Raw genomic sequence first — 18,993 nt, forward strand, 5'->3', positions numbered from 1 at the left:
TTTGTGTTCATATTTTACAACAAAGTGTCTCAAACGTGTGGTAGATACAGTAATACAAAAACTATTACTGCCCCAAACAAATATTTTTTTTCTATTGATTTTACCTTTGTAAGGACTTTAAAGGGTTAACTACTGATGATATACAATATACACTTAGAAAAGCATACAAACAGTGATATAAATAATCCTGATAACGGTACACATCATCATAATTCCCAGCTCCACACTAGAGACGATCTGATAATAGGCCTGTCCCTATAATTGTTACAGACTATTCATATAATATATGGATATAACCTCAATCATCTTAACACTGACCTTTTTTTTTAGTTAGCAAGCAGAAATCAATAAAGTGAACAAGTTGGTATGTGGTTTCATTTTATTTATTGTTTATTTGCATAGATAATATATAATATATTGTTGCTTTTAAAATATATGTAACTGGACTTTACTGCTACCTTATCTTCATTATGTTGGTTGAATTAAATTGATCTTAAAACAACAAAATTGATCACAATTATTTCTGGGACAGCGCACATAAAATATTTAACCTAAAAGTATAACAATAAGTCCTTTTTTTATTATGTCAAAATAAAAAAAAAAGAAAATATCTAAAATTTGAAAAGAAAAGAAAAAAAAATTCATTCCATGTAAAGTTTTGGTTCACTTATTTAAATCTACTTAATAATTTGCATTAATTTTAATAAATAACACTTTGATATTTAACAAACGGCGGATGAACTCCAACCCAGACAGCTTATTAGTGCACCACAATACATATATAATTTATAAAACTCTTTCATTTGCAGACTCATTTGCATTTTGTAACCTTTTGTTATCTCAATATTGCAAAAGGTCAAGAAAGAAGCAAATTCATTCCCTGATAATTCATTTACTCAGTTCAAGTCTCACAACTTCCAGGGAAGTCTTATAACCAGCTCACAAATCTTAGAGTGATAGTAGTGATGGTGATAGTGATAGTAGTGCAGACTGTCAGCAAAACACTAAATAAATGCAGTTTGGGAAAAACAGGCACAGGTAAGGTCAGATCTGCTCTCTGCACCCCGCAGGTGTCTACTGCCATCAGTGTGAATCAGGTAAGAGGCAGCGGTGGAGAGACTGAGGCCGAGTAATGATGAAGGGAGGGAGAGCGAGAAGTGGACGCGACAGGACTGAGAGCAGCTCTTATTAAATCCAATGCTACTTTAATGACCTGCGCTCAGCTGGGGCAGTCCCATTAATCAGGCTTAAGAGGATGCTCGGCCTATTCCTTTTGCCGCTCACGACTAACTGACAGCGGCGCGAGAGTCCTTCTGCGAGTAATGAGAGAGTGGTCTTATTTGGATTAAGAGCCTTGTTAAAGCCAAAGTGTGGGATTCAATAAAGGAGAGGTGTAAACAGAAGTGGAATAGGGGCTGTCGCTCTGTAATTCCGTGTCAAATGAACACGGCCAATGTTGGAGCTGATAAGAGGAGGAAGGCTGGCTGTGCAGCAATAAAGCTCTGGAATAAGTTCAAAACAACTGATCAACTATGAAACCAAATCAATGAGGGAGCAAACAGCAGCATCAGCGGTGTAACAATACATCAGAGAGTCCAGAAGGAAGAAAACATTTAACCTGAAATGTTAGAAGTAATAATAATGGTACCAAGTAATAGTATAATGGTACCACTTTATCTCCTTTATAAATAGTTTACAAAGGAGTTTATTAATGGTTATTAATTAGGTAATAAACCATTAATGAGCAGTTACAACACATCCAAATAGTGATTTCACAATAATTTATACTGTTAAACCTCAGAAATTACTAGATGCTTATCTTGCTTTGTCTTTTCTATCAGCCAGCGTTAACATTTCTGTTAATAACTTTATTTATTTATCTATAACAACATTACAATATTAAATTGACAATATTAAATCGAATGTTAAATGACTAAACTGACTGAATATGTTAAATAAATATAAAAAAGTTGTTCTATGTGTTGTAAGTGCTTATTAATATTTTTAAAGCATATACAACTTAATTTACAGCCATTAAAAAACACCTTCACAAACTATGTATAAACCCTTTATAAAGGAGCCCTATTTTAAAGTGGTACAATAAATATAATAATAATAATAATAATAATAATAATAATAATAATAATAGTAAGTTGAATCCCCCTATAAAATAAATAAGTTAAAAATAGGTATTAAATAAAACAAAAAAGTTGAACAAACATAACGGTTCATGTATAAAGAAGCTGCAAACAACTGATGAACAATTTTAAAAAATCAACAAGAGATCAAACAGCAACATCAGGGGTGTAAAATGCATCAGTGCAACAGAAACAGATATTAATGTCTGTCAAGACCATAAAAATCTATAGTTTGGATATCAGTGAATTAGATGAATAAGGGATGAAAAAATTAAATGACAAATAACTGTGTAAGTGTAAGTCAAAAAGACAGTAATTTTCCTCTCAGGGACCTGTAGACACTGTACTAAATGGTAAGTTTCGTTTGAGCAGAAGAACAACAGATGGGCAAGCACTGTTGCTCCCTATTGATTATTTATTGTGAGGTTTAAAAAAAAAAATTAAAAATCAGGCATTTGATCAAAATTTTATATATAAGCCCACGCAATCACACAATATGGAGTTGGAACAGTGTTGATATTTTGAGAACTGCAGTGAAAATAAAAAAGAAGAAAAATAATATACTGATAACTGATTTGCATTGTGCAACCATAATAATATTTCAAAACCGTACTATAGAATTATACTCAAATAAACAAAAAAATATATATCTCCTCCAAACAGTTCACTCACCTGCATGCATTCGTTCTTGCCCATGACTCCGGCCAGCTGCAGGTAGCATTTGACCTGCTGTCGGATCTTCTGGAAGCAGTCCACGATGGGCACGGTCGGGATGGTGTGGATTCGGCTCAGGATGTCGAGGGCCACGTTGACCAGACCCTGCTTGCGGGCGATCTTTCCGTACTGGATGATGGCCGAGGCGGAAGCGTGGACACCCAGCATGGCGTTATTGGTGTTGGGATCGTGTTGGGTGTTGTTCTCATAAGCAGACACTATGGCTGGATAGAGAGACCCAATGTTACCAGATATGTTCACTCCAATGTAATAGTCATTTAGACGTATATATTGTGGTGAATTGTTTTTTTTTTATTTACCAAAGCACTGTTGTAAAATGTAGAAATAAAAAAAATACAATCAAGAATCAAGTGTTGATCTAGTGTGGCTGTTGATCTAGTGGTTCTGGCCTTGAAGCTCTGAAGCTCTATATGTTATAGTGCCATCCCTCCTCCACTACAACCCCTTCCTTATGGAGGGTTCACTAACATACCCTGGTAGTGGTGTTGGCGCCACATGAAGATGCTGCTCCAGTGTGAAAGGTCGTCAGACACTATGGGCAGTCTGTTCCTCCAAGTCTTCACCACAGTCTTCATGTCGTGGAGGCTGGTGTTCCGGCCGAGGTTGGCGGGCTGGAGACCTGCGTTGATCTGAGCCGCTTCCTGCAGCTCAATAATCTGCTGGGCAGCCTGTTTGAAAAAGACAAGATGATGGACAGATAAGAAATTTTTACAACATTGCGGCAATTTCTCCCAAATTCCAAGTAAAAATATTGTCATTTAGAGCATTTATTTGCAGAAAATGCAAAATGACTGAAATAATAAAAAAAAGACACGGAACTTTCAAACCTTAAATAATGCAAAGAAAACAAGTTCTTATTCATAAAGTTTTAAGAGTTCAGGAATCAAAATTTGGTGGAATAACCCTGGTTTTTAATCACAGTTTTTTTATGCATCTTGGCACGTTTTCCTCCACCAGTCTTACACACTGCTTTTGGATAACTTTATGCCACTACTGGTGCAAACATTCAAGCAGTTCTGCTTGGTTTGATGGCTGAGATTATCCATCTTTCTCTTGATTATATTTTTTAATTTGGTAAAAAAAAAAAAAAAAAAAAAAAACTTTTTTTTTTAAGGTCTCTTATTTTACCAGAGCTTTATATAAACAATCCTGGTACTAAACTTATGAAATTATAAGTTTCAGCACGGACATCTCTGGGCGGCAGTGTTTCAGCCAGTATCAAGGCACCAAGACGACTATTAGAGAAAAGTTAGTTGATCCAGACTAGTGCTGGCTAACAACAACAACATGCTACCAGGAACTGCTCTCAGTCACAACGATAGAGCAGAAGAGATTCAGTTCAACAAGCATGAAAGAACTATACAACAGAAACCGAAAGTCTCCAACTCTATATTCACCCAATGTGGCTACAAATGTGATTATACATCATCAATGTAGAAGTTCTTAAACTTATTTTATGCCTTATGTAGGTTCAGTGTCCTTAACCTGGCAATCCATGTGAGCTTTGCATCTGGAGAAGAATAAGGTGGGGGCAGAAAATAATAATAAAAATAATAATAATAATAATAATAATACAAATAGTTAAAAAAAACTTTTTTGATGGTTTTAAGAGTTTCACACAAAAAAAAGATTCCAAATCAATTTATATAAATCTTAGTTTATACAGAGAGATGAGAAGCTGAAGTAGCTCAATTATAAAAGGTGAGGAATTTCAATCGTTTCATTCAGTTTCCAGTATAATTAACAGCCTCAGCACGGTATCAGCTTTGAAATATCCATCTCAGACTGGAATCAGAAAGGTCTTACTTCTGAAGAAGTTCATTAAAGGTGTTACATTCTATGAATCATTTTGTTCTGCCTATTCAAACACCTTCCAGGCACATCACACACTCCTGAGCACAGAGGAATCTCCAACCCATTACTGCAGCCGTATTACAGGCTTACGATCCTTATTGGATAAGAAAAAAGAAAAATACAGCGGAATGAAGTCTGATGTGGCTGAGCAAAATGGATGGATCAAAGTATCTTCTAACCCATTTACTGTGAGGGACAGGAGAACACCAGAGAACAGGCCAAAAAGCCAGCCAATGAACTGTTTCCTTTCAGTCTAATAATTTTTCAGACTAAACAAATTGTATACACAAAAATATGAACTGATAATACTTTGCAGGAATTTTAATTGACAGAATTACCAGCATTACTGTTTGGCTTATTTAAACAGGAAACAGCACCTGCAAAGGACTAGGCCTCTCAAAAGCATTTTAACACAAAGGTAAATGAGGACCTCTAAGAGACATAATTTTGTGTAATCAAAATACTCAACTATAATCTCTTTTTATATGTAATTAGTATGCATAAATTAATAGTAAGTTTTGATATTTTTTGTGCACTGTTTGTATTCATAAACTGTCCAAAATCTTACACATGTATAGTAATGTGAATGTGTATCATTCAGTCTACAATTTTTTTTTTTTTAACCTTTATTTTACCAGGTAAAATGTTTGAGAACCAGTTCTCATTTACAAACATGACCTGGCCCTATAGAAATAGGCACCACATAAACATAGATAAAACACAAAACTAAAAACATGTCAACAATAAAAGACACAAAGAACAAGGACTTGTAAAGACTAACAGGAACAGTCATCAACTATGATATGCTCAATTTTTTGCTTGAAAGTGGTAAATTTAGTTAAAATTTCAAATTTCAATGTGCATTGTAAGGCGTTCCAGTCATTTGCTGCTGCAAAACGAAAGGAGTTACGACCAAAAATAGTACGGGTTTTTGGAATGGTGAGCTTAATGCAGTTACTTGACCTAGTATGATACGTATTACGGGCTATGTCAAGTAGAGAGGAGAGATAATGTGGTGTCTTTCCCAATATTGCTTTATAGATTAAATTAAACCAGTGATGGAGCCGCCGAGTATGAAGGGAGGGCCAGCCGACCAGTTTATAAAGGTCACAGTGATGAGTGTGGAAAGGAGCGTTAGTGGCAAAGCGGATTGCTGAATGATGAAGAGTGTCCAATTTCCTAAGAGCAGTGCCTGATGCCATTTTATAAATGACGTCACCATAGTCCAAAATTGGGAGTATTGTCATCTTGACAAGAGTGTGTTTAGCAGCATGAGTGAAAGAGGCTTTATTACGAAAAAGAAAGGCAAGTCTAGATCTAACTTTCATCTGCAAGTTATTGATGTGTGTGGTGAAAGACAATGAAGAATCCAGCCAGATGCCTAGGTATTTATAAACATTAACATATTCCAAAGCTGTGCCATTGGCACAGCTGATCTTGGGAGGGTTAGTGGCGTCATTTTTTAGACCAAAAATAATGCACTTAGTCTTATTAGTGTTAAGACGGAGATGGAGGTTTTGAAAGGACTGCTCAATGGAGGTGAGGCTAAGTTGAAGTGTAGAAGCTGCAGAGTGAAGTGAGGGACCAAATGAATATAGAATGGTATCATCAGCATAAAGATGTATATGTGAATTACCAGCAGCTTTGGCTACATCATTAATGTAGATAGAAAACAAGGTTGGACCCAGAATGGAACCCTGAGGTACACCTTTAAATATGGCTAGTGGCTCGGACAGAAAGTTTTCTGTTTTCAGCTGCTGAACACGGCCTACTAAATAGCTGGCAAACCAATCACAGCAGGAGGTGGACAAACCAATACTAGAAAGCCGACTTAGGAGAACTCTATGATCAACTGAATCAAAGGCTTTGGCTAGGTCAATGAAGGCAGCTATACAGGTCTTCTTGCTGTCTAATGCCGTGATAATATCATCAAGGACCTTTGTGACAGCGGTCATACAACCATAGGAAACAACAATAGGAAAGTAACATGGAGAAAATGTATAAGGCAATATAACTAAGCAACTGAGCAGCTTGTACCAAAAAAGTTAATTGCGGTCAAATAAATCACAATCTTACTAATCAAAAGTGCCACAATTCGTGTGATAAACACATTCATACACACCTGGGCACGGTTCTATTAGCTAAGCCTGGCTGTTAGCACTGCAGCTAACCAGCACAAACACTGATTTGCCACAAATTACCCTGAATTGGATCATAAAATAAAACAATTCTACATTGCACTTTTTGATCTTTGGTGTATCTTTCCATTTTCTTCAACATAACCCATAATTATCTGAACTATCTAGTTTGGGTGCTGCTCCTTACAGCTCAGGCTCACATTATCTGTAAGCATTCTGTCTTTAAACACAGACTGAAGACTCTTTCCCCCTCCCCAAGTGTTTAAACATTACCGAATTATCTTTCAGATTTTCTCTCTACAAACTAGCTGTGGATATTTAAACAACGAAGCACTTTGTAAGATGCTCTGAATAAGGGCGTCTGCTAAAAACACTAAATATATCATTTTTCTCACTAAAATCCTTTAATTTTCTCAAAAATAGTCAGTGCGCCTTTTAATCCGGTGCACCTTACGTATGAATTTTACCAGTCAGGTTGTGAGCAGCAGTAAAGCATTAGCCGCTAACTGCTATTTCCCCCATTCAGAGGTGAGTATTATCGGCCTGTACCCTACTGCTAACCCCGGCTAGCACAGCTGGAGCAGCATTGGCATTAGCTGCTAACGCTAACTCTTTCACTGTTCATAGGGGAGGATTATCGGACTGTAGCCTGCGTGTTTACCATGTTAAAACAAGCTATGTGGGATGAACTGCTAATTATCTGAAAAATAGAATAGTAAATAAATGTTCATTGATGGTGCCTTATAACACGAAAAACACGGTAAATGGTAACCATTTTAACAAATGTGTGCACCACTCAGAATCGAAATGAAATACACAAAAGATAAGCTGTTTGCTCTGTCCAATAATAATAATGACAATTGCAATTATCAAAACCCACCCACTCCCACAACACACACACAGAAGAGTCTGATAACACACATAGAGAAGATACCCGCTTAAAAACGATAAAAATGTCTCAAATCAAGTTGCGTGGACCACTTCACAGCTCCGGAAACTAAATAAATGAGGAAATACAATATTTTTCACTATTATCAGTTAATATCAGCTGATGCCACGTTATACCCTTCATTCCGACTGGCCATTCATCATGCAAATGTAATTTTCTTGCAGGTATTTAATCAAACACTATCTGATGAGGAGAAAAGTAATTACTGCCATTTTAAACTTACTGCTGTACTCCCTCACTCTCTCACTCTCTCTCTCTCTCATCCCTCTGCTTCTGCTGTCACTTTTAATCGCTTCTATTGGACTGTGTGAAAAGCAGGCTTTTCTCTGCTACCTGTGCAGCACTTTAGAAGCAGGAGAAAACACAGCCAGTAATCTGGAAAATCCCACAGTAAACTGCTCACACACTCACACACTCACACACTCACACACTCACACACTCACACACTCACACACTCACACACTCACACACTCACACACTCACACACTCCCCGACATCAAGAAAGCAAACACAAAGCCATGCTTCAGATGAACATAACGCATCTACAGTAATCCAGACGCAGTAAATCAAAAATGTGGAGTGATCTACAGGTAGTGTTACTAAATATGAGCCAACAAATATTTATTAATATCTATTAGGATCAAACCCATATGAAAAAAATTACAATAACTGATAATGTCAGCCTAAAACATACTTGTGAATCTTATAAAACATAAATCAAAGCATAAATCTTATTGTTTAACTTGTTGGTTGTTGAAAATGGAAAACAATTATTTTTGTTTAACCTACATTTTTGAACTATTTTTATTATTTACTATTATTAGTTAATGTTAAATGCCTAAAAGAAAGTAAGTTTTACATTCAACTCACACTTTGTTCAATAAAAAAATTAAACTTAATTTTAGCACTTACTATTATCAAAAATTACCAAATCAATAACAAACACTTGAGACTATGAACAAAAACAAGACATTATTAACCATTAAAAAAATCATTTAACTAAAGTCTCAATGTATTATTATTTATAACATTATGAAACATTACAATTTAGTAATGTCTTAACTAGCACCAATTTATAATTATTTCAGCCATAACTTAACTGTTTAACAATGTTTATTACTGTTATAAGTACTGTTGTCTGTGACCCTTATTGTAAAGTGTTACCGTAAGTGTTAGCTCTATTTAATTTTTTATTAAAAAATAACCTTTTTTTTTTTTTTTTTTAATATGACTGATGGTAGAACTGGCCATAGAGTTGTATAGACATCATCATAAATGCTTTTAAACAAAGGAATTATAGTACATCAGGACACTGAATACTTTCTATGCATATTATTCTCATTTGAAAGTACTCTGGAAAAAAGAAGAAATTTAAAACTTCTGGAATATAATCAAGAGGAAGATGAATAATCACAAGCCATCAGAACAAACTGAACTACTTGATTTTTTGCACCAGGAGTGGCATGAAGTTATCCAAAACAGCGTGTGGAGGAGAACATTCCAAGATGCATAAAAAATATGCAAAAAAAAAAAAACAAACAAAAAACAGGATTATTCCACCAAATATTGATTTCTGAACTCTTAACTTCTTATTTGAGGTCTGAAAGCTCTGCATCTTTTTTTGTAATTTCAGCCATTTCTCATTTTCTGCAAATAAATGCTCTATTAAAATGACTATTTTTATTTGGAATTTGGGGGAAACGCTGTCCGTAGTTCATAGAATAAAACAACAATGTTCATTTTACTCAAACATAAACCTATAAATAGCTAAATCAGAGAAACTGAAGTAGTCTCCCAATTTTTTTTTTCACCAGAGTTGTATACTTTTAATTATCTTGTGTAAAAAGCTTGTGTCAAAAGCTAATGAACCACATACCTGTCTTTAGATGGATTACACCTCTGAGATGCTGATTATACACAGTCCTGTCACTGACAGTACGCTCAGATACAGTGTTTAAAAACATTGAGGCAGAAAACTCCAGCATTAATTAAGCCTCTTTTCCATTACAGCCCATTACTGCACAGATGAACGATAACGGCCTGAGAAACTCTGGTCTCCTGCAGCTTGGGTGAGCGGTGAGCATGGAAGAGGTAATCTACAGCCACCCATCACCTCCACCATTGTGCGCACGGCGTGTCTGATTATGCATGTGCCACTCAGTGCGCTGTATGTAGAGAGCTCATGTTGAATATTAATACCAGCCTATTCATAGCCACAATGGCCCAGTCTAAACACACAGTCGTTTCTGAACAGGTTAGAAGAGCACAGCCGGAGAAGGAGACCCTGGAAAAAGACGCGTGGTGAATAAAAGTGTAAAAATACTAAAGAAAAAGGCAATTATGTAAGAGACAAGTGCAAAGTGAGTTTTACCACCTCCCACAATAGCATGATTGTTCACGTATTAAACATGATGACAAAGAGTCTCTTTAGAGACCTCATGGCTGCGAACAGGGAACAGGCCGCGGGAACTCAGCCAGCGTCTCGAGTCTAGATATTACTATTCTGAACTGACCGAGAACTAAACGCTATTATGGAAGATCTGGTCCAATGCATGTTCATTTGTGCAGCAGAAAAATCAATAGGCATAATAAGGAGTGGACTGTGGGAGTTTGCCAGCTGGCATACACCGTTTAAGCATAACATTATGATCACCTCCTTGTTTTAACACAGATTATCCATTTTTTTCAGCTCCACTGAGCATATAAGACACTCTGTAGTTCTAGAATTACAGACTGTACAGATCACACTTGATTATCCTCCGTTCACTCTGTTATTCAATGTTCAGGACTGCACAGGAACACCACAGAACAGGTATCGTATTTTTCACACTATAAGGTGCACCTTATTATAAGGCTCACTGTCAATTAACGTCTATTTTCTGGTCTATTTTCATACATAAGGCGCACTGGGTTATAAAGCGCATGTTAAAGCTGATAAGAGGTCTGTAAGTTTTGGGATTTAGGGCCCTCTCAGGTGAGAATGGGTAATTGCACAGAATATGCGGAAGAATCATTGTAAACTGGGCGGATGTGATACGGTCTCCTTCAGACCGGATGAATCCGATTCCAGGTTATGTTCAGTCAGAGAAAGAGAGAGAGCGCGCTCAGTCAGAAACAGAAGCTAACGAGGTTAAGTAAAGCTAAGCTAAGTAAACAAAACTGTAATAAAAAGTCAAACCAGCACTGGATGTTAATCTACACAGATTTATCTCCTGAAAACTCACTTCTTTATTTGAGTGAGAAAAGCTATTTTGTTTATTTACAGTAAGCTTAGATTCCCAAATTTCTCCAGCACTAAGGCTTTATCATTAGAAGCTACCCACTCCAGCATTGCTAGCCGGGGTTAGGAGAAGGGTACAAGGCAATAATACTCACCTGTGAACAGGGAAAAAGCAAACATGGTTAGCAGGTAACGCTAATGCTGCTCCAGCAGTGCGCACTGCCAATTTTTGGAAAAAAAATAGAGGATTTTAAGTGCATTCTGTAGAGTGAAAAATATGGTAATATTTGGGTGGTGGATCTTACTCAAAACTACAGTGACACAGATTGACATAGTGGTGGTGTGTTAGTAGTGTGTGTTGTACTGGTATGAGTGGATCAGACACAGCAGTGCTGCTGGAGTTTTTCAACACCTTAGTGTCTATGCTGGACACCAATATCCCACCAAGAATGTCCTGTGGACAGAGCCCTGTGACCAGAGGTGAAGGACTAGAGGTTGACCATCACAAACTGTGCAGCACCAGATTCAGAGCTTCTCTCTCAGGCTTTACATCTACAAGGTGGAGCAGCTAGTAGAAGTTACAGCTAATGTATTTAAAAACAGTTGTAGAAGCAAGGAGGAGGTCATAATACTTGATCAGTATTTATACAGTATGTGTGCACATTTCAGGATACTAACATCTTAACTTCACTTTAAGCAACTTTATTTTATATTTAAGCTGATCCAAGTATTTCATTGCACTCATACAGCTTGTAATCTTTATTTAAAGTGATGAATTATTTCCACTACCTTTAGAATGAGTTGACGAGGTATTTATTATCCAGAATTGATCATCCAATATCAGTACCTGACCTTTCCTCCCAGCAGAGCCCCAAACATCTAGCTGAGAGATCTTTTTTCAATTCTAAACACTGAGACCAGTTTGCAGTAGAGCGTTTAGTAATCAGTGGCAGGTAAGATACTAGGTGACTAATGAGTTACACCACCAGTTCAATTAACTACCAGTGATTAAAAATCCAAGAGCAGAAATGGATTTAATGTCTACAGGTGATGAATGTAAAATCTATAAGATTATAGGTTGTAATTGCAGCAAAGTGAAAGAAAAAATATTATCCCTTAATATCAAAAGAAACTAAAGAAGCAAATTTGGCAAGCGAAAATTGCAAATACTCTATCAGTATTCTACACTTTTACAGAACAACTGCTTTTTTTTAGCTGCAACATAAAAGCTAACCAGTTTGCTAGACTAGGCTCAGTGCAAATTTCCCGTACATGTAACTTGAGGAGCACTACTGAGGTACATTCATGACTGGAATAGCCCTGCTAAAGTAGTACATTTATGATTAGATTTGCACTGCTCAGGTAAATGTATTGTGGGCCGAGATGTCTGGAGGGATATTGAAATACATAAAAATACAATTTAAAAGTGTTTGTTGAATGGAAGGTTATCCAAAAGCAGTGTGTAAGACTGGTGGAGGAGAATGTCAAGATGCATAAAAACTGTGATTAAAAACCAGGGTTATTCCATAAAATATTGATTTCTGAACTGATTTGAGTCTGAAAGCTCTGCATCTTTTTGTTTTTTCAGCCATTTCTCATTTTCTGCAAACAAATGCTCTTAATGAAAATAATTTTATTTGGAATTTGGGAGAAATGTGGTCTGTAGTTTATAGAATAAAACAACAATGTTCATTTTACTCAAACATATACCTATAAATAGCTAAATAAAAAAAACTGATTCAGAAACTGAAGTAGTCTTTTTTTTTTCCGGAGTTGAGTATTCTGAAGCTGTAAAAAAAACAAACAAAAAAAAAAACTGATGCATGTGTTGAGTCGGTTTCTAACCTGCAACAGTGGGGTGTGGACGTGAGAGACGATGTGCGGTAATCTTCTCCACTCTCTGATGGCCAGGCTGCTGGCCATCTCAACCAGCCGCTCGATGAAGTTCAGCTGCTGCTCCTCCGGGTGACAGATGGCCAAGTAGCCACGGTGCATGTTCACCTTCCACGCCATCTCCTTAGGACAGCTCAGCTCCACCTGACACAAAACACAGGCACACATTTTACCATAACATAAAACCTAATCTTTTATTCCTAACAAGAATGTTTAGCATTGTTAAAGTATAAACAATAAGCTCATTTTGTCATGCAGAAGAATATTCTTAGAAATCCATGTAAAAACCCCACAGAAGGAAAGTAGCCTGTGTTCTGCTACACAATGTGTTGAGGTGTTGGCTGTCGGTCAGAGCGCTCTTATCACGGCCAGCGTTTTGATGAATCTCCCCGCGACAGCACTGGCCTTATCGGCCGGCGTTTAATTGAAAGCAGGGACATTCAAACTTCCTGAGAGCAAGCACTGCTACTGTGGCTGCGGCGCCGTGTGCCCTGGCACGACGAAAACAAATCACTTCCTAGCAGATGTTTGAGCAATTATTCAAGCACGTATCCGTAAATATTAGATGCAAAGTGAATGGAAGAGGGGGTGGGGAGTAGGGCGGCGGTTCTGGACAATTTAATTAGGTGTCACCTTAGGAGAGAAACCTCAATGGATTCGTTCCAAGTCTCCTTGAACACGAGCCAAGAGTATTTATAATGTGTCAAGTGCTATCACGTCCTTTTTTCCCCGACTTTGTTTTAAAAGTGAGGTCCATAAATTAACTGCCAACGGGGAGGCTATGTTTCCGAAGTGTCGTAAACAAGCAGCCTGAAAAGGCTTCCCTGTTTGCCTCTCTCCGCCCAACGCTGTGCTTCCAATTCTCTATTAGCTGACCTACAATCAATTATATTATTATCTGAATAAACCGATGATTATTTGGACAACTGATCAACTGATCACCATGCAAAGAGCAAAAATTGAGCCAACAGTTATACTGCAAAAGAAACTAAATCTTAGTAAATGTAATTATCCAGTTTTATAGAAATAAATATATATTTTTTCTCTCCAATAAGAATTTTTGTCTTTATTGTTCTCCCAAATTTACAAGGCCAATTCCCCATTCCCTTAATTAAGACTTCTCCAAACACTAGTGATGGCTAACACCAGGAGGGTGAAGACTAGCACATGCCTCCTCCGATACATGTGAAGTCAGCCATCAGCTCTTTCTGAACTGCTGCTGATTGTCAGCATTGTCGAACAGCATCACAGTGCTGCACTCGGAAGAAAGCTCAGCGACTCTGATACATTCTGATACATCAGCTCACAGATGCCTTGTGCTGATTGACATCACCCTTTGGAGTGATGTGGGGAGAGAGCGCCATCTACCGACCCAGAGAGAGTAGGCTCTATTGGCAGCGTTTTTGGCTAACATAAGCATATGCGTCTTAATTTTTAGATCTTTTTTCTAGTTTTTCTAAGTAAATTTTTAAGTAAATTAATTTGAGTGAAAATGCTCAGATGTTGTTTTCCAGGCCTATTTACAACACTGTTATTGTACCTCAGAATCATGAATACTATTATCTACTTGGGTTTGTGAATGTTGGATGAGCCCTGCTTTGATTCTCTGGTATATAGAAATATAACAGCTGTGTGGCATAGCACAGCACAGCATAGCACACCTTTGTTTTAAGCACTATAAAATTAACAAATTATTTTTGCATTTATTCCATGTAATAGATGTAATAGACAAGCTAAAATTAACTTTTAGCTGGATATTGGTTTCCATCTCTGATTTTCCCTTTACTTCCTTGCTTTTCTTTTCATTTTGCATTCCTGGATCAGGCCTCAGCCAGATATTAGTTGTGAGGCCTGGTTTGCTTAGTAACTTGTTCTCTAATATCCAGAAGTCCGGATAGCAGTGCAACTGGATAGTACTGGATAGTTGTGCCTAGATTCGTCTGAAGGTTTTGGAATTTGACTGTTTGCAGCTCTGTTTAGGTCATACCAGACTTTCTTTTCAGCAGATAAATAAATGCATGTATAAGTGTGGATCTGAGTTTACCTGCACCAGTGCCTCTTTCATGGCAGCCCAGTTAGATACTCTCCAGGCACACTCCAGCACCAGGTACGGGTTGCTGTGACCTTTAGACTGGCCGTACTCAGTCAGCGGCTCCCACTGGTTCAGTTCCTTTGAGCAGCTGAAAGAAAAGAGAGGAGAAGAAAATAAACAAACGTAGAAAACAGGCCGCTGGATAAACTTAGCTACACGCCATGCAGTGCACGGCCCAGGGCGAAGCAGCACTTCACAAGCTAAAATTCCAGGAATCGACTGTTGGATTGGTTACAAGGTTTCAGTGCGGCTTTAGGAGAGGAGTCTGTCATCTTGGGCCAAGTTTTGAGGGAGTGCTCAGCTCTTCAGCAGGGAGAGAAAGTGAGAGAGAAAGTGTGAGAGAGAGAGAGAGAGAGAGAGAGAGAGAGAGAGAGAGGCCAGCTGAGGCAGGATGTCGCCTGAAGGACGGCACTGGAGCTGCTGACGCGAGCGCTGAGAGCAGACGGAGTCGTGGAACTTACCGGATCCAGTGATCCTCCCACAGCTGATACTCTGGGAAGATGGCAGGAGAGGTGTTGGTCCGCTCGTGTTCTTTGCGGGCTTTCTCCATTGCCTTCTCATAGCTCTCTTGAGCCTAGAGAAAAGAGGAAAAAATTTAATCACAGTAATATATTTTATTTTAGAGACCATAGAAGACCTTTAATACATAGTTCTTTCCATTTTACACACAGACCTGCCGAAAGTCATGGGATAGCAGTATGCAAATTGATCATGTAATGTTGCCTTAGGGGACGGCTTGGAATGTCCGCACCTGCATAAGTTGACCTGAATTATAAGAGCTGAATTCTTTTTGAGCAAGGCCTTAATTTCATTACTGAAGTTGTGCCAGATCATGTGTGTATGAGGAATGTGTAAGCTTAGATTTCCGAATTTCTCCAGCACTAAGACTGGAGCATTAGCATTTGCGGCTAACCACTACAGTCCGATGTACTCCCCTCTGAACGGTGAAAGAGCTAGCGTCGTTAGCGGCTAATGCTAATGCTGCTCCAGCAGTGCTAGCCGGGGTTAGCAGCAGGCTACAGGCCAATAATACTCACTTCTCAACAGGGAAATAGCAGTTAGCAACTAATGCTAATGCTACTCCAGCCCTGGTGGAGGAGAACTAAACTAAAACTCCTGTATAATGCTGCACTTCAACAGATTGACTGTACAACCTGACTGGTAAAACGCAGTGGATTAAAAGGGGCACTGGCAATTTTTGTGAAAATTAAGTGCTTTAAGTGCGCATTATAGTGCGAAAAATACGATAATGATCATGACTGGCAGCATCTGGTTAGAACTGTCCATGAAAACAGGTGCAGCATTCCTTTAGCTTCCTGGGACATGGTCAAACACTGATGTGGCAGTGGTCATGCAATAATAACAGAGTATAAACAGCAGCACTGACAGACAGGCTGTGTATATGTGTGTGTTCTCTTACCTGCTCAAAGAAGCCATGCTGTTCATATGCAATGGCTGTGCTGGTCTCAGGGAACTTGCACCGCTTCTGCCATAACCCAGCCCACATATCCTCCTCCTGCAGCAGTGAGTACAGCTCCGCCAGAGAGTCCAGAATTTCCTGAAAAAAAGAACACAAAATATACTGATGAGTTTTTTTTTTTTTCAGTTTTAACAATGTAATTTTTGTAATTGTATATGTGGGGTAAGGCCATTTATTTAAATAATTATTTTAATTATTTGTGGGTGCTGCTGTTGCTTAAAGATTAGAGAAGTAAGTATGAGCATGGTCACTACCCACTGTTTCTGAGGTACATAATCAACACTCTTGGTGCAACTGCAATGGCATTACTACCCACAGTGGACAGCACAGTGGGTGATAATGATTGTGATTGGCGGCATCTGGTTGGAACAGCTTCCATGAGACACAGAAAAAGTCATGGGATTATGGCATGTCCCAAATTCTGCTGTTGAACAGCTTTTGCTAAAAGCTTTTTTTCTCTTTAGAGGACTATTTAAAACTGAGTAAGGACAGGAAAAACTCACAAAAGAAAAGAAAGAAAAATTAAATGTTGGTAAAGAGTGAATTAGTAATTAGTGGGAGAGAAGGAGAAAAAAATACAAAAAAATAATCAGTGGAGGAAAAAAAATCCTAAATAATTCAAATACTAATAAATAATAAGTATTGCTTTGATTTGTATTTGTGTAGGCTCTGGTAAGTGTATGTGTATGCGTGTGTTAGTAAGTGTGCACACAGAGAGGGAGAGTATTTGTTACATAGCCAGTTGTGTTGTGTTGGGTATTGGATCCCAGTTTAGCTGTTTTCATGATGGATTGGTTGATTTTGTGGGGTGATTACTGTTGGAGGAAGGTAATGATGGGTGTCCAGATTTTTGGCCGAATCTGATATTTTTTCTATGAATTATCTGTGGTGTTGAGTGTTGTTCAGTGTGAACAGTGCTAAAAGCTTAATAAAACTTAATCAAACGCATAGACCAAGCATTTTTTTTTCATTAAATCAACATTCACTACACTGGATACTGAAGATACAAGCTTGAAGTACAGCTTGATATACTGACTATACAGTGTTGCACACAGCCCCCCTCATACCTGCTGTGGAGGCGTGATGCTCTCCTGCTCGTAGAACTCCGTGCTCTGCTTGGGTTTGATGTGCAGACTGAGGCCCTTCTCGAAGGCCTGCTGCTCCAGCATCAGCGTGGAGCGCAGCCACAGGTTGTGCGTCTTGCCCAGGTACTTGAGCACGCAGGGCCTGATGGGAATGGGCGGCACGCACTGCGACATGGCCTCCACGAAGCAGTTGAGCGCGCTGGGCTGACAGTCTCTCTGAGCCTGGTGACTTCCACTGCACAGGAACGGTCCCATCTCCCCCGACAGAGCCTGCAATGAGGACACGGTCACGCGGTCAGTTTCACTATTCATAGAGTGCACTTCATAAGCAGCAAAGAGGAGGAGGTTCATCAGGCGAGGGAGGGAGCATCAGAACTGGTTTTAAGAAGCACCACTCTCTTGGTAATATAAATCTGCATATATGGGAAAAATGGAAAACATTTCATATCTGAGAATCATATTCAGATCTTGTAGCATGTGCCCTATTTCCATTATATTATATCCATTTTATTTGTTGCTTTTTCATGTTAGAGAGTGTCCTTTATGCTCTACACAACCACCCCATCACCATCACACAAAACACACAGGAAATACTTTTTTATTTTTATTAAATGTATTACACTAGTGCTGGGAATGTTACGTGATTAATTCGGTTAGATAGGATAATTTCTATTGGTCCATTTATCAAGATTTTTTTACACAGCATAATGAAGAGTTTGTGTTTAAATGATGTAGTTAAACAAAAAATTGCTAAAAAATTGAGATGTTTTTTTTTTTACTGGAAAGTGACAATGTGCGTGATCAGGAACCTAGATATTAATAAAATGTGCCACTCTGTCACCCATCACGAATCATTTACTATTGCAAATATGGCTCTACTGTTTAAAGAATCATAATGATATTTATAGAATTGTATATCTAAAGTGGTAAAATACATTTTAATTGGATAACCATATTGTGTACTTTCTTTAAATTGCACCTGTAAATGATCATTTTATCTAATTATATTTAGATCTTAATCTCAACCATGCTTTTATTTACATTTACACAAATCAATGTTAAACACTATCAATGGTATCTTCTAGCTCAGTAATCATGCATTATTGTAAATATGGTGAGAATGTCTAAACAAAAAAAACGTACTTAGGACTTTATATCTGAAATGGGGAGAAAGTGTTTTTATAAACACACATTTTATGGAGGGTTTAAATAAATAATAAACCTTTTAACATAGTCATTAGTCATTATCTAAAAGGTCAGTTTTAAATGTTACTTGTGTGTATAGTGTCAATATGGCTCTTAAAAAATGCTTAAAAAAGTGCAATGTGTAAATGTTAAGTCATTTTGCTCAATTTATTATATACAAAGATAAGCAAAAATAAAAGCATTTAATATATGATGATCATATT

General features: G+C 37.8%; 1 protein-coding gene across 6 annotated transcripts in view; it reads right to left on the minus strand.

Annotated features, from left to right (window-relative positions):
* LOC103032461 (transformation/transcription domain-associated protein) overlaps positions 1-18,993 on the minus strand; it is a 134,604-nt gene that overhangs the window by 34,135 nt on the left and 81,476 nt on the right. For all 6 annotated transcript variants that reach the window (XM_049464430.1, XM_049464432.1, XM_049464431.1 and 3 more), the window contains 7 exons: positions 17,567-17,854; positions 16,440-16,577; positions 15,481-15,593; positions 14,972-15,107; positions 12,880-13,071; positions 3,346-3,541; positions 2,811-3,076 (listed from right to left, as the gene is read on the minus strand). In XM_049464430.1, the coding sequence (XP_049320387.1) occupies positions 2,811-3,076; positions 3,346-3,541; positions 12,880-13,071; positions 14,972-15,107; positions 15,481-15,593; positions 16,440-16,577; positions 17,567-17,854 (1,329 nt within the window). The remainder of the gene's footprint in view (positions 1-2,810; positions 3,077-3,345; positions 3,542-12,879; positions 13,072-14,971; positions 15,108-15,480; positions 15,594-16,439; positions 16,578-17,566; positions 17,855-18,993) is intronic.

This window comes from Astyanax mexicanus, chromosome 15 (genome assembly GCF_023375975.1).
Source record: "Astyanax mexicanus isolate ESR-SI-001 chromosome 15, AstMex3_surface, whole genome shotgun sequence".
Classification (NCBI taxonomy): Eukaryota; Metazoa; Chordata; class Actinopteri; order Characiformes; family Acestrorhamphidae; genus Astyanax; species Astyanax mexicanus.